The sequence below is a fragment of the Astyanax mexicanus genome, chromosome 9 (assembly GCF_023375975.1).
Source record: "Astyanax mexicanus isolate ESR-SI-001 chromosome 9, AstMex3_surface, whole genome shotgun sequence".
Classification (NCBI taxonomy): Eukaryota; Metazoa; Chordata; class Actinopteri; order Characiformes; family Acestrorhamphidae; genus Astyanax; species Astyanax mexicanus.
In genome coordinates, this window is record NC_064416.1 from 19103849 (window position 1) to 19116933 (window position 13085).

The following is a 13085-nucleotide window of genomic DNA, read 5'->3' on the forward strand; positions in this document are numbered from 1 at the left end:
ACTATAAGACACTTTGAACCTAAAAATATAAATACTAATACTAATAAATACTAATCTTAGAGTGTTTATATGTTTATTAAAAGGTTTATTTAACGGATGCTACATTAACATTCAAGCAATTAATCTGAATAAATCTCAATGTATTATCAATATCAAATTTTTTATGTGCTGATTGTCAGAAACTGTGTAGGGCTAATATTCAGACTGCAATCAAACTGGATTTGTTGGATCTGCAATCAGATTGAGATGACTGTCCGCACTGGTATTTGCGAATGATCTTACTGGATTTGCATGTACGTCTCCAAACATCACAAACATATCTGCACAGGTTGCTGTAATAAGAGTGTAGGTGTTTTGTGAGCATCCACAGCATCCAGACTAAGTTACATCATTAAAAATTGTAATGATATTTTAAACCATATCCAATATGGAATAGATTCGATTTGCAAAAATTTGATTTCATTAGATTTCTGACTGTTCAGACTATTAAAAAGCAACCTGAATACAATCTAGATATGCAAAAAACAGATTTGGGCTTGCAATCTGAACATAGCCTTAGCTTCTTGGCAGTTATAGATGTAGAGAATGGGCCCTCTGGATCAGTCGGTCAGTGAGAGGGGAATTAGGCCTCACTGAGTCTCTTTCAGCCAGTAGACACCTGGACAAAAGAGAACAGATAAATATAAATAGCAAAATATAATACTCATTTGAAAATCAGTATCAAATTGTCAGTTCAATTATAAAGTTATGAGTATTGTCTGACCTGGCATATCTTTGATGGTGTTTGTCCTCTGACTTAATCGCAGAATGAATGAGCAGCTGACTGAACACATCCCTCTGTAGAACAATAAAAAAGTGACATTAAGAAAAGTATGAAAAGTAGGAAAAGTTGCTAACACAGTTAAATAAGTTATGATTAAAAAAAGAATACCTGCTGATGTGGATGTAAGGTTGTGTCCTGTTTATTAATGACTAACATTGTACAGTTAGTAGTAAAATATATTTTCCCAGGTAATGCAAAAACTTAAAAACAAAAAACTTAACAGGAGAAGGAAAAAAGCTTTATTGAGGGTCATGGGGCACTTTATTTTGAGTAATTTCAGAGCATTTCTATTGGTCAGTTTGGACACAATGTAAAGAACCACTGCCAGATTAATGTCAAATAGTGAACAAAAATGCAATTTTGCTTAACCAAATGTAACATTAAACTGTAAAAATGACAATTGTACATGACAATTGTAATAATCAATCGTAGTAAGATTTCATACTAATGAATCAATTAAAATTCTAGGCACAAGAATCAGAATAACTTGACTGGTGACTTATTGTGCTGATTTTGATTTTAAAATACAAGTGTAGCTGATTATAGTTGGTGTTCTTAAAATAAGTTAAATAATCTGACAATGATTGGTAAGATGCTTGCTGTATATTTTATTAATTGTCTGGCTTTAAAAGATCCACAGATGCAATAATGTGTGTTAATCAGCTGATTAGCTGTATGATCTGGTGTGTTAAAGGGGCTTAAAATACTGAAAAGTACAGTTGGCCACCATGAGAGAAATTAGGTTTTTAAGTAACTGACCTGTGCATCGCTGCCCCCTATCTCTACAAAGTGGTATCTGATTGGTTTGAGAATTTCCACTGCCTTGCTGTAGTTCCCTTGGTCATATTCCACCAATGCCTCACACATGGGCAACCCAATAGTCTCAGCCAACTGGTGCTCATGGTTTTCTCCTGGTTCTCTGTGGAAAGAAGACGCAGACTGGGTCATATGATCAAAATCGTGCTTCGGAATAAAATTTCTTGTGATGTATTACAAAATTGCTATGTCTTATCTAACATATTTATATATATATATATATATATATATATATATATATATATATATATATATATATATATATATATATATATAACTGCAAAAGCTTAAGCCAATAGCAAAGAGGAAATGACTGTGGAGTGTTCTGTTCATGCAGAGAAGATTTCCAGCTTTTAACAGATGCTGCACTCAAACACTTCCCTCTGAGGACATCTTCCAGTCAAGTCATATTATGAAACATGACACTGTCTTTCTAAGTGCTCTTCACTTGTTTATTCATCTCACTGATAAAATCTTTGCAGATTCTAGAAATGGTCCAGCTATCCAGGTAGAAATTGGAATCACAGTTAACCAGTCTGAGAGCAAAGACCTACAGCAACTCAATCTCACAGCTAACCTGTGAGTTCTGCACACCCCACCCTGTGCCCCTAATACACCCCTATGCTTCCTAGTGCTTTGGCTGTTATATAAGGGCTCTCAAGTGTGTTACATAAGAAGACTTTAGCTCACTTGGCCAGCACTCGCAGACTCTCCAGCAGACGCTGCGTTGTACTGGTGTTTTTGCAGCCCAGAGACACCATGAGGAAGTGCAGGTCATTGAAGAGCAGAGTGTGGTCTTCAGAATGCGGCTCAGTCACCTGCAGGAGCTCCCGATAACGGCCCTTTACATTTACTCCTACCATAGCACAGAAACACGTACTATGAGAAATACTGTTGGCTTGTGACCATGACAGGAATGTAACAAGCATTTTGAAATCATAAAGCCATAAACTGCACGATACAGAGTTTATACACAGCATTTATACTGTGTACACATCCATAATATTAACACCATCTGCCTAAAATTGAAAAGGTCCTCTTATGTCACTAAAACATATGGGCAGATTTTCCCAAAAGCATATTAGCATGTAGAACATCTTAGCATGGAGAGAGAGCATGATCAACATCCACGACCAATTAAGAGCAAGGATGCAAGGATGCTTTTGGAAAACCCATCCCAGGGCATTTAAGACATGGACCCAACAAGATACACCAATACTTTATCAGTACATCCTTTAGCCCTATAAGTAGTAATGTGGGGTCTTCATGGATTAAATCAATAAACCCCCTAGGTGCTTATGATGCCATTCACAGGTGGTTCATCTCTGTTGGTAGGTACATTCACTGCATACTGGGACCTGGCACAAGACTTGCCTGATGTTTTAGACATGCCCTTACCTAGTTTGTCTTTACATCACAGTTTGGCACTTGTCAATATATTTAACATCGTTAGGCTTGACAATTTTTTTCTGATTCCTACACATTAACTTCAAGAGCTGACTGTAGTCACTGTTGTTTACAATAATTAGTGTTCACTTCAGCTGTCAATGGTGTTAATGTTAAAGGCTCATTAGTGTATAATTTAAACACTGGAGGGCTTTATTCCAGAGGAGTTTGCCATAAACACATAATTTCTACTTATCAGTTCACAGTTTGAAAAATACCAGAAAAATATCATAACTTAGGAATTAAGCTCAGGTGTGTTATTAGTAACTTGAGACCTAAATTAATTAATACAGATAGCATGGAATGTACACATGCATAGAGATGAATTGAGAAAATAATGTTCTGGGGCTATTAAAAAAAAAAGGTACAAAAGTATGTTTATCCAGTTTTTGTTGCAGTAAATGTCTCTAATCTCCAGTGAAGGCTGTCTACTAAATTTTGAGCTTATGCTGTGAGGATTTGACTGCTGTGTCATTGCACCAAGTATGCTTAATGAGTCGATTCAAACTAATACAAACCAATACAAAGGCCTCACCCTCCATTTCCAGCCTGTAGAGCAGAGAACAGGCATCCACCGTATCCAGCATAGCTCCAGACTTTACACAGCGACGGGACACCTGAGACAAACAATTTCTGATTGTAAATATAAATTAAATAACACTATGCATGTATGGATTTTTATTTTGCATCATTTTGATACTCTTAGAAAGTATCAAAATGTATTAAACAAAACCATGTAGAACAAACATTGTTTTTTTTCACTCATGATCTTAGTTGCCTTATTTACTCAAGTAAATTAACTTATAAATGATAACTGTTCTGGTGCATGCATAATACTTAGTAAGCAAAAACATACACAACATACAGTATATTAGTTTCTCTTCTTATTAGTGTTATTGATCATTATTACACCTAAAGTCATTGGGTAACAATACTAACTTCTAACTGCATTCTCCTCCCTGTGTAACAAGGGAGGCAAAAAGCCAATGTAACAAAAAGCCAATGTAACTGAATAAATGTGTCAGCTAATGCCACAAATGAAAAAAATAAATGAATATTTATTATCAAATCTTTAAAATATGAATTACATAAAAATCTATCAGCAAATAAGCAACTGTTCACTTACCCTGACCTAGGTAAAGCCAGCTTTACATTCATTAGAAGTATAAAGCTCACTATTCACATTTTGTACTTAACATTGCATTGCTTTTTCTCATCCTGCTTGACTACACAAATAAACAACCATACAAACATACACACATATTATAGATCTAAGAGCAGGTTAGTTATTCAGAGCACAAACCTGATCATCATATATCTTCAAAGCAGCTTCATATTCTCCCTGAGAATCAGAAACACAGAATTCAGATCATCAAAACATATATCACTAATGCATACTCTCATAGTGTGAGGGTGAAAACCTTAAAAAAAACCTTGAATGCATTAACTATTTAGCAACCAAAATTATTTAGCCAAAAATCGTACTTTTGATGTTTTGCATGAAAATACCAAATTATTCATATCCAACAGTGATAAGTCATACTGTGAGTTGTTGGATTTGTATATTTGGGATGTTAAAAATGTTTAGTGTTAAATATTTTTAAATTGTAGATTTGTAATTACATTTTTGAAAGATACATTTAGATCATTTGTTTATTTAGGTTATTTGATAACAAAAGTGACAAAAAAACTGCCAACATTTTAATTTGTATGCATTTCTACACTTTATCGATATAAGGGCTTTTCCCCACTCATTAAACCCATTACATGTTCATCAATGGAACCACTAAAAACATGTGAAGCACCCTTAAAAAATATGAGCTGTATGCCAGGGCCAGCAAAGAAATTAGAGGCATGTGTGGAAGCACTAGTAAAATCCTGACTGGATATCATGGATCTCAGTTTAAGCTTACCTTTTCTACATGATAAAGAGCCCAATGCCAGTAATTATGGCAGGCCAACATGTCGCACACCTTTAAAAAAAAACAAAAAACACACACAACACAGCTTAACTCTGTAGATTCCAAAAGAAAAACAAAAAAACAAGCACATATAACATGCATCTAAGAATCACACAAAGACTGACCTTCCAGTTCTTCTCATTAGACTCCATGAACTTTAGACCCTTTTCAATCTCTGCCTTCATCTCATGGACATGAGCTACAGAGTGGACACACCAGCCATCTTCAGGAGTCAGAGCAAGGCCCTAGAGTTATACCAGTTTCAACAAATTAGTTCAAGATACTTTATCAGATGTACTCTCCAAGCCAGTGAACCTCCCAATGAATATAGAAACTTAATTACATACTATATAATTATAGAAACAAAAATATTACCTCTTTTGCCACTTTTTCAGCTTGGTCATAGAAATGAGTCTCAAGAAGTCCAAAGGAATATAAGCCTTTCAGATAACTAAAGGAAAACATGAAACAGCATTGATAAAATGAGATGTTTTACTCTGAATTCCCAACGTACTACAGCTCGCTGTGTTATATGAAAGACATCAGTAAAAATAGAACAAAAGCAATAAAACTTTCATTCAGTTTTGGTGTGATGTGTTCCACCCTGTCATTTCTATGTGTGTGAAAATCATATTTAAAAGATAAACTTTTTTGTATTATTGACCACTGCTTTCATCTGAGCAATGTAAATTTGTATTCTTGGGCTGTTTTAAGATAAAACTTTAAACCAAAAGTAGAAAAATCTGCAATATGTACCTGTACAGGGGCATGTGTGGTTTCCAGTGTGGAAGCACTCTGGCCACAGAGTCCCTCATTTGAACCTGCTCACCCAAATAAAAAAAGCCATCATGGGAAAACTTCAGGGCCAGCATGTCTGTGGGATGCTCCACCAAAATATCCTCCCACACATCACAGGCCTTGTCCAATGCTCTGAAACACAATTTTAGGATCTTGCACTTTTTAACTGCTCAAAATGAAAATTTACTTTTACATGAAATAATGTCTTTTCATTTAAAAAAATGTAAAATGTACTACAAAATATCACGTTAAAAATACATGTTTTAACACATTGTTAAGAACCATTTGTAGTTGTAGTTCACAGTAACTGTGTGTCTCAGGTGTCCCGCTGCTGTGTAAACATATGGACATTTGATCCTTATTTAAACAATACTAGGATATTATGCCCCTTGAGATAACACAATATAGCAAGGGGTTTCCTCTGTGCACACCCATTATAATTTAACATACAGTTTTACTTATTTAAAAAGGTACATGCTGTGCTTTAGAATTAGCTGATAAGAGCTACATGTAGAGCCAGTGATGACATTTAAGGAATGTTTGAGATTTCTTTACACACCTTTTGGTCTGCTCTTGGACTGAAATTGCAATCTCTATGGTTAATTTACATCCTCCCTATCCATGTTCAAATAATCTGCAGCTAATGTGCTGCACCTGATTCTAATTTTGCACAGTTTTAATAGTAATAAATGTGAGGTTATCCTAATTTCATCTTCACCTTCATTATTTTCTGCCTTTCTTTTACATTTAATTAAGCCATACGACTCCCTCATTATCACAAAGGAACCATTGTGACTCATTAAAATAACAGTGGGTGTATGAGAGGCAAATTTAACAGTTAATGACATGCTTTTGGTTAAAAAAAAAGAGCAAATTCAGCTTGGATACATTTAACCTTGTGAAAATATGTAAAGCCAATAATTAACCAATGTATATGCTCACCCCTTTAACATATCTAATGCTGTGTGTGCACTAAGTGCATTATTGAAGGACAGATAAGCAGGAAGGTCTTTCTTCAGTTCTTTGAACTGAATAATGATCATGTCTTGCAAATTATAAACTAGTACTACTCACCCTCTGGAGAACAGGTCAACAGCTTTAACATGCAGTTTCTCTCTGGGTGTGAGGTCTTGGCTTTTGGCTAGATCTAACGTCCTTTTCACAGCTCCTGCCAGCTTCTCATTACGCAGTACTGAACTTCCAGTACCTACCAGCTCCAGTCCAGTGCCAATCACATGACCCATCACTACAGCATAGTGAACAGAAAAATATACTGAGTCAAGTGTGTCAACATATCTTTGCTGTCATGCCAAATACATTTGCCTCAAAAAGACTGAACAGATTTTACAGCAGAAAGACATTTTAAAGCATTTTTGTTTGTCCATTTAAGATGATATAATGTACAATTTAATTTTATCAAAACTGAAAAATGTGTATGCAAAATGCATGAATGGGAACATAAAACAACTGGGATTTTTAAAAATTAAAAGAAAGGTTAAAACCATAAAAGAGTTCTAATTGAGATTACATTAAAAGGCTTAGTCATTTTAAATGCAATGAAACTATGCTTACAGAAACCACACCCTACCATTATAAAGCTAATTTTGTGATTTTTTTTTTTTACCAAAAGTTACCCATAAAAGCTTGTCAAATACAAATGCAATACAATTGAATAAATTGTTTATTTATTTTCTTCTTCTGACAATATTTGCTTTTTTTTTCCACTTTAGAACTTTTACTGATTTGTAAAATACAGAATAAACTAGCAAATAATTGAAGTGAATGCATTCTAATTTTGAGATAACTATTTTGTTCATGGACTTCATTGAAATCTTTCAGCACAACCTTTCAATATTCCAAGCTCTATCCACATACCAAAGTTAGGGTCAGCTGCTTGGACTGCTTCAATGCACCCCTCGATTCCTCCCAGTGTCTCATCATTACGCCAGGTTACATACTGACAACAAGCAGAACAGCACAGAACCCAAACGATTAACTACTGATAACACGGAATACAGTCACACACACTACATTTATGATTTATTATTACTTTACTTTCTCGCTCCTCTTTACAAGTTCTTTCACATACAAGACAAGACATCCACATTCACCGATCTCTACAATCTTATCTGTGAAGGCTTAGTGTGCCTGCAGATTTTAATTCCAGCTAAGCAGAAAAACATTATCTGACCAATTGAATAAGTAGAATTGGGTGTGCTGCTGGTGATTAAAATAAAAACCTGCAGCCACAATGACCTTTTGCAGAAAAGTATAAAGTATCAAGGTAGGAAAATATACTTTAGAAATGTAAAGAATTACATTTATTATTTTTCTTAATTTAAGAAGTCTACAAGGTGCACATAAACTGGAGAAAATGTTTTTAGTTGAAAGAAATGACTTAGGAAAATACTAAGTAAACTGATAGTTAAACGGAGGGAATGTCTTATTAAAATTGAAACAACTGAATGTTAAATACTGAAGAAAACAATTATTAAATTGGAGGAAGGCTTTATTAAACTGAAGGAAAATATACATAAACTGAGGGAGCAATTCAAATGAAGAGGCTATTTATGAAATGAATATAACAGTTCATACTCTGTACTGTGTAGAGCTAAAGATTTCTCTTTATTGTTTCCAAAAACATCCCCTTCTAATATTCTTCACTCAGTTTTATAACTCCTTTTGTTTAGACAGAACCTCTTTTTAATCACCAATGCACTGAATTCATGTTGATCTCTAGTGTCAGAATTGATTTTTTTAGTGCACATGGGGGTTTTGCTTAAAGGCCCTGGCCCCTTTACTTCAAAATGATGATACACTGGACTTGTATCATTTCCAGTTGTTGACTGGACCTGAAGAGCCTTAAATGGCTATCGATTTATTGTTTTTAAATATGTGAATATAACAGTGACATCAGTGCTTTATTTTTAGGAGACTGCACTGCAAAAAATAATGGCAAAAAAAATGACAAAATATATGTAGATTGAGACCAGCAACTGCAACATCTCAAAATGAGTAAAGTAAGATCTAAAACAAGCAAAAATAACTGATTTTGGCTTAAATTGTGACTCAAGAATTTAAATAATTTGACTGGTGATTTTTTGTGCTTATTTTGAGTCCAATAACTAATGATCCTAAGTAAGCAAAATAATATTACACGTACAATGCGTGATAAGACAAAAACTATTATTAGAGAAAAAAATAATATTTAATGCCTTGAACAAAGATAATTTCACTAGCTAAGGTTTAGTTTTTTTTTTTGTTTTTTTTGTTTTGTTTTTTTGCTGTGTGAAGAGGTTTGTTGCAAGTTCAGCAATTAATACTATAAATAAATTGTTTAAATTTTAATGTACTATTTCTAATACTGTCTCCATACTTACAGTATCTGAGGTACAGCTTAATATGTCTACCATTTTATACAGTTCACCATAACAGGGTGGATACATGCAGGAAATAAAAAGTTAAAATAAGTCTTATAAATATGATAAATACTCATTAAAATGAAGTTTTAGCACCAAAGGCACATTATTTTCATAATGACCCAATGATTCATTTTTTTCTTGAACTTTTTCCAGGTACTTAAGGAGCTCAAAATTGTCTTTACCTGATTCAGTATAGCGTCGTATAGTTTGCAGGCTTCATTGCTGGTAGTGGACAGGGGGAGACCCTCAGCCTCCCACGCCTGCAAACACAAACCAAACACAAAAATCAGAGGAGAAAATCTGGGTCAGGGGTTATCACACACACCCACATACCCGTGACCACCTCATGATAACATCCTCCCTTGTGTAACAGTTTTCCTGACAGTGGAATGTAACTAATGTAGCTAATGTCTGACGACATTCCTTCTAATTCGAGCTAAAGAAAAAAAAAAAAAAAAAAATCAGCATAGCTGTGGTGAACCACAGAGACTGCACAGAGAAGGTCAACAGAAGAACCTGCTGCTGCTGTAGGACACTTGCTTTAACCTTAACCTAATATAATTTAATTAAAATAAAGACAGAAAACAGTGAGCGCATTAATCATTACTGCAGGCAGAGACAGGAGGAGCCAGTGGAAATATTCTGTGCAGGTCAGGGTCTGTTACCCGTAACTAACACCAGAAAACACTCAGAAAGCCCGATATATAGCTTGCTCCTGACTCTGCAATTAAACACTGTAAATAAATAAATAAATTCCTTACCTTACAGTCTCTAAAACTAGCGGCCAGCATAGCTGAAAGCTCCCCTCTCGCCCTCTAAAAACTTTAACTTGACAGAAAAAAAAAACAGTTCGAGCCTCTCTGACGGAGAGAGAAACTGAAAAGCTGGACTGGATTTCTCACAGTGTGGATTTAACTCACTTTCCACTCACAGAGCCCAAAGCAGCTCACATTACCAGGCTCAAGTTACTCAAATCAGATTTTTGCTCAATGTGGCTCAGATAATTTTTTTAATGGTTGTGTGAACGTGCCAAATCCGATTTTTTTTTTTCAAATCAGATTTGAGTCAATTTGTCTGCGTTCACATTACAAACCACATTGCTTAAATCCAACATTTGGCTTAGATCGGATTTGGCTATCTTTATGGTTCACATTCACAAATGTAAGTGATCTGTATCTGTGTGTAATGTGAACGAATCTGTCCCTGAAACGCCTCACATGCACACATTAATACGTGAATAAACGTCACCTTCTTCACAAACAACAAAAACATATTTAACATATTTAAGAGACAACTTGCACCTTTATAAAGGTGAAATTGATGTGTTAGCAGTTCATACGCGGAGCATGAAAAGTGTGTCTTTTGCTGGAGTGGAGAGCAAACAACTCTTCTTCAGTACATGTTCAGATCGAGGAGGTGAAAAAGGCGGCTTGATTTTGCAGCTTTATCTGCAGAGCTGCATCAAATAGATGTGTGGGTATGAGAGAGAAGCACATAACGCATGCATAAAGAAAAAAGACGCATGAATTTCGATTTGACCATTTTCACATTAATGTTGCATTTCCATGGATTGAATACGAATCCGATTTACTACCAAACATAAAATGATTTAAATCAGATTTTTGAAAAAATTGGATTTGTCACATTCTCACAACCATGAAAAAAATCTAATCTGTGCCACATTGAGCAAAAAATCAGTTTTGAGTCAGCCTAAAGTTACGTGGTCCTAAATCGGATATATATCTGATCCATGAACATAAATGTGAGCGGTCAAATCAGAATTGATGCATCTTTTTGCTTTTACACATGAGCTACGTGCTTTTCTCTCGTACTCACACATCTCTTGGTGTATTTGGTATTTTAAGTGGTTAAACAAAAACAATATTATATGTATATATAATATTGTTTTTGTTTAACCACTTAAAATACCCAAAACTCTTTTATATATACCCAAAACTCTTTTATATATATAAAATAGATTTACATACACTTACTGCATCTTTAGCAAATAAAAATATGACACTACCCGGCCAAAAAAAATGTCAGGATTCACGGGACTGGAATTGTAAAAGTGTGGTTCAGGGAGCATGAGATCTTGTGACATTGGCACAAATCGAAACAATGTCTCTTTATGTTTTTCGTTATTTCTGTAGTTAACTTACTTTCTACTGTTGTATTTTAGATTGATATTAAAGACATGAAAGCAATTAAGAGGCACATATGGAATTACATAGTAACCAAAAAAGTGTTTTGCCTCCACAATCCCCTGACCTTATCCCATCTGTGATGGGTGATTTAGGATTAGCTTGTTCAGCACCTCCAGGAACTCTTTCAATACTCTAAGTTAACTATTTCAGGTGTCTACTTCATGAAGCCACTGAGAAAATACCAAGAAAGTGCAGATCTGTCCTCAAAGCAAAATAGAAGAAGAATCTAAAGTATAAAACATATTCTGGTTTGTTTAACAAAAGGAAATTCTTAAACCAATTGTCAGACCCTACACCGGTGCAGTGGTGGCTGGGTTTCTTCTAGTGTGTGACATTGCCCAGCCTCATGTGGCAAGAGTGTGCAGACAGTTCTTGGAGGATGAAATAATTAATAGCACTGACTGGCTCCACTGCTCGCTTGACCTAAATCCAGTAGAACACATCTGGAGCATGTCCTCAGACTGTCCGTGATGCCCTGGTTCAGATAAGGGAGGGAATTACCCAAGGCACCATCCGGTGTCTCATTAGGAGTTTGCTACGATGTGACCAGGCATGCATACAAGCATGTAGATTCCATACAAATTAATGACTACCATATTGAGTTGCTGCAATGCAGCATCCATTTGTCCCTACCACATTACCCAGACCATATCATATAAGTTTTTATTTTTTATTTTTCTCTATTAAGATCTGATGTTTTCAAAGTGTTTCTTTTCATTGAGTAGTGTATACTTTATCATTAATCATCAGTAAATTTTGCATTTCATTTGTAAATCAAGGAAGCAGAGTCTGGAGGAAGGGAGGAGAGGCACACAGTTCAAGCTGCTTGAGGTCTAGTGTGAAGAATCCACAATCAGTGATGGTTTGGAGAGACATGTCATCTGCTGGTGTTGATCCACTGTGTTATATAAAGTCCAAAGTCAGTGCAGTGTCTTCCCAGAAAATCTTAAAGTGCTTCATGCTTTCCTTTGCTGACAACGTTTATGGAGATACAGATTTTATTTCTCAGCAGGACTTTGTGCACAGCTAAAATCACCAATTGGTCTTATATAATTAAAACATTTTCTTAGACACTGATTTGAGCCATAATCATCAACAACAAAAGAAATAAACGCTTAAAATAGATCACTCTGTGTGTAATACATACATACACAAAGTTTTACATTTTAAACTGAATTACAAAAATAAAGTAACTTGTTTTAATTATATATTTTAATATTTGGAGAAGCACTAGTACAAGTTGGTGACCCTTTTATTGTACATGGCCTCACCACTTGCTACAGTGCTACAGTTGCTCTTGTTCTTAATCACTTTTACTTTGTTATAATAGCACTGACAGTTGACCACGGAATATTTGGTAGTGAGGAAATGTAGTGAAACAGAATCACGCTGGAATTTACTGAGCTCCTGAAGGCAACCTATTCTTTTACTCACGTTTGTAGAAGCAGTCTGCATGTCTAGAAGCTTGGTTTTATACACCTGTGGCCATTAATTGAAACCCCTGAATTCAAGGAGTTGGTGTAAGTGTTATTAAATCTATAATTTCACAATACAGAATATATCATGATTTCAAACCTGCATGAATTAAAAAATGTGAGAAAAAAAACAAACA

General features: G+C 35.1%; 1 protein-coding gene across 1 annotated transcript; it reads right to left on the reverse strand.

The window, feature by feature from the left end:
- Positions 1-56: 56 nt before the first annotated feature.
- ttc38 (tetratricopeptide repeat domain 38) lies at positions 57-10180 on the reverse strand. Its single transcript, XM_007250501.4, has 14 exons — positions 10028-10180; positions 9449-9526; positions 7720-7801; positions 6919-7090; positions 5803-5976; positions 5422-5497; positions 5172-5291; positions 4999-5058; positions 4389-4427; positions 3621-3702; positions 2330-2495; positions 1583-1742; positions 764-837; positions 57-658 (listed from the first exon to the last, which is right to left on the reverse strand). The coding sequence occupies exons 1-14, from the start codon at positions 10055-10057 to the stop codon at positions 571-573; spliced, it is 1401 nt and encodes a 466-aa protein (XP_007250563.3). The 5' UTR covers positions 10058-10180; the 3' UTR covers positions 57-570.
- Between the last annotated feature and the right edge of the window lie 2905 nt (positions 10181-13085).

Bases quoted from the DNA above. Each gene is read 5' to 3' on its own strand.
- ttc38 (XM_007250501.4), bottom strand. From the start codon at position 10,057: ATGCTGGCCGCTAGTTTTAGAGACTGTAAG. The intron at 5,977-6,918 runs GTGAGTAGTACT...ATTGTGTTTCAG, and splicing joins GTTGACCTGTTCTCCAGAGG to AGCATTGGACAAGGCCTGTG. The intron at 3,703-4,388 runs GTTTGTGCTCTG...TGTTTGTCTCAG, and splicing joins TGAAGATATATGATGATCAG to GTGTCCCGTCGCTGTGTAAA.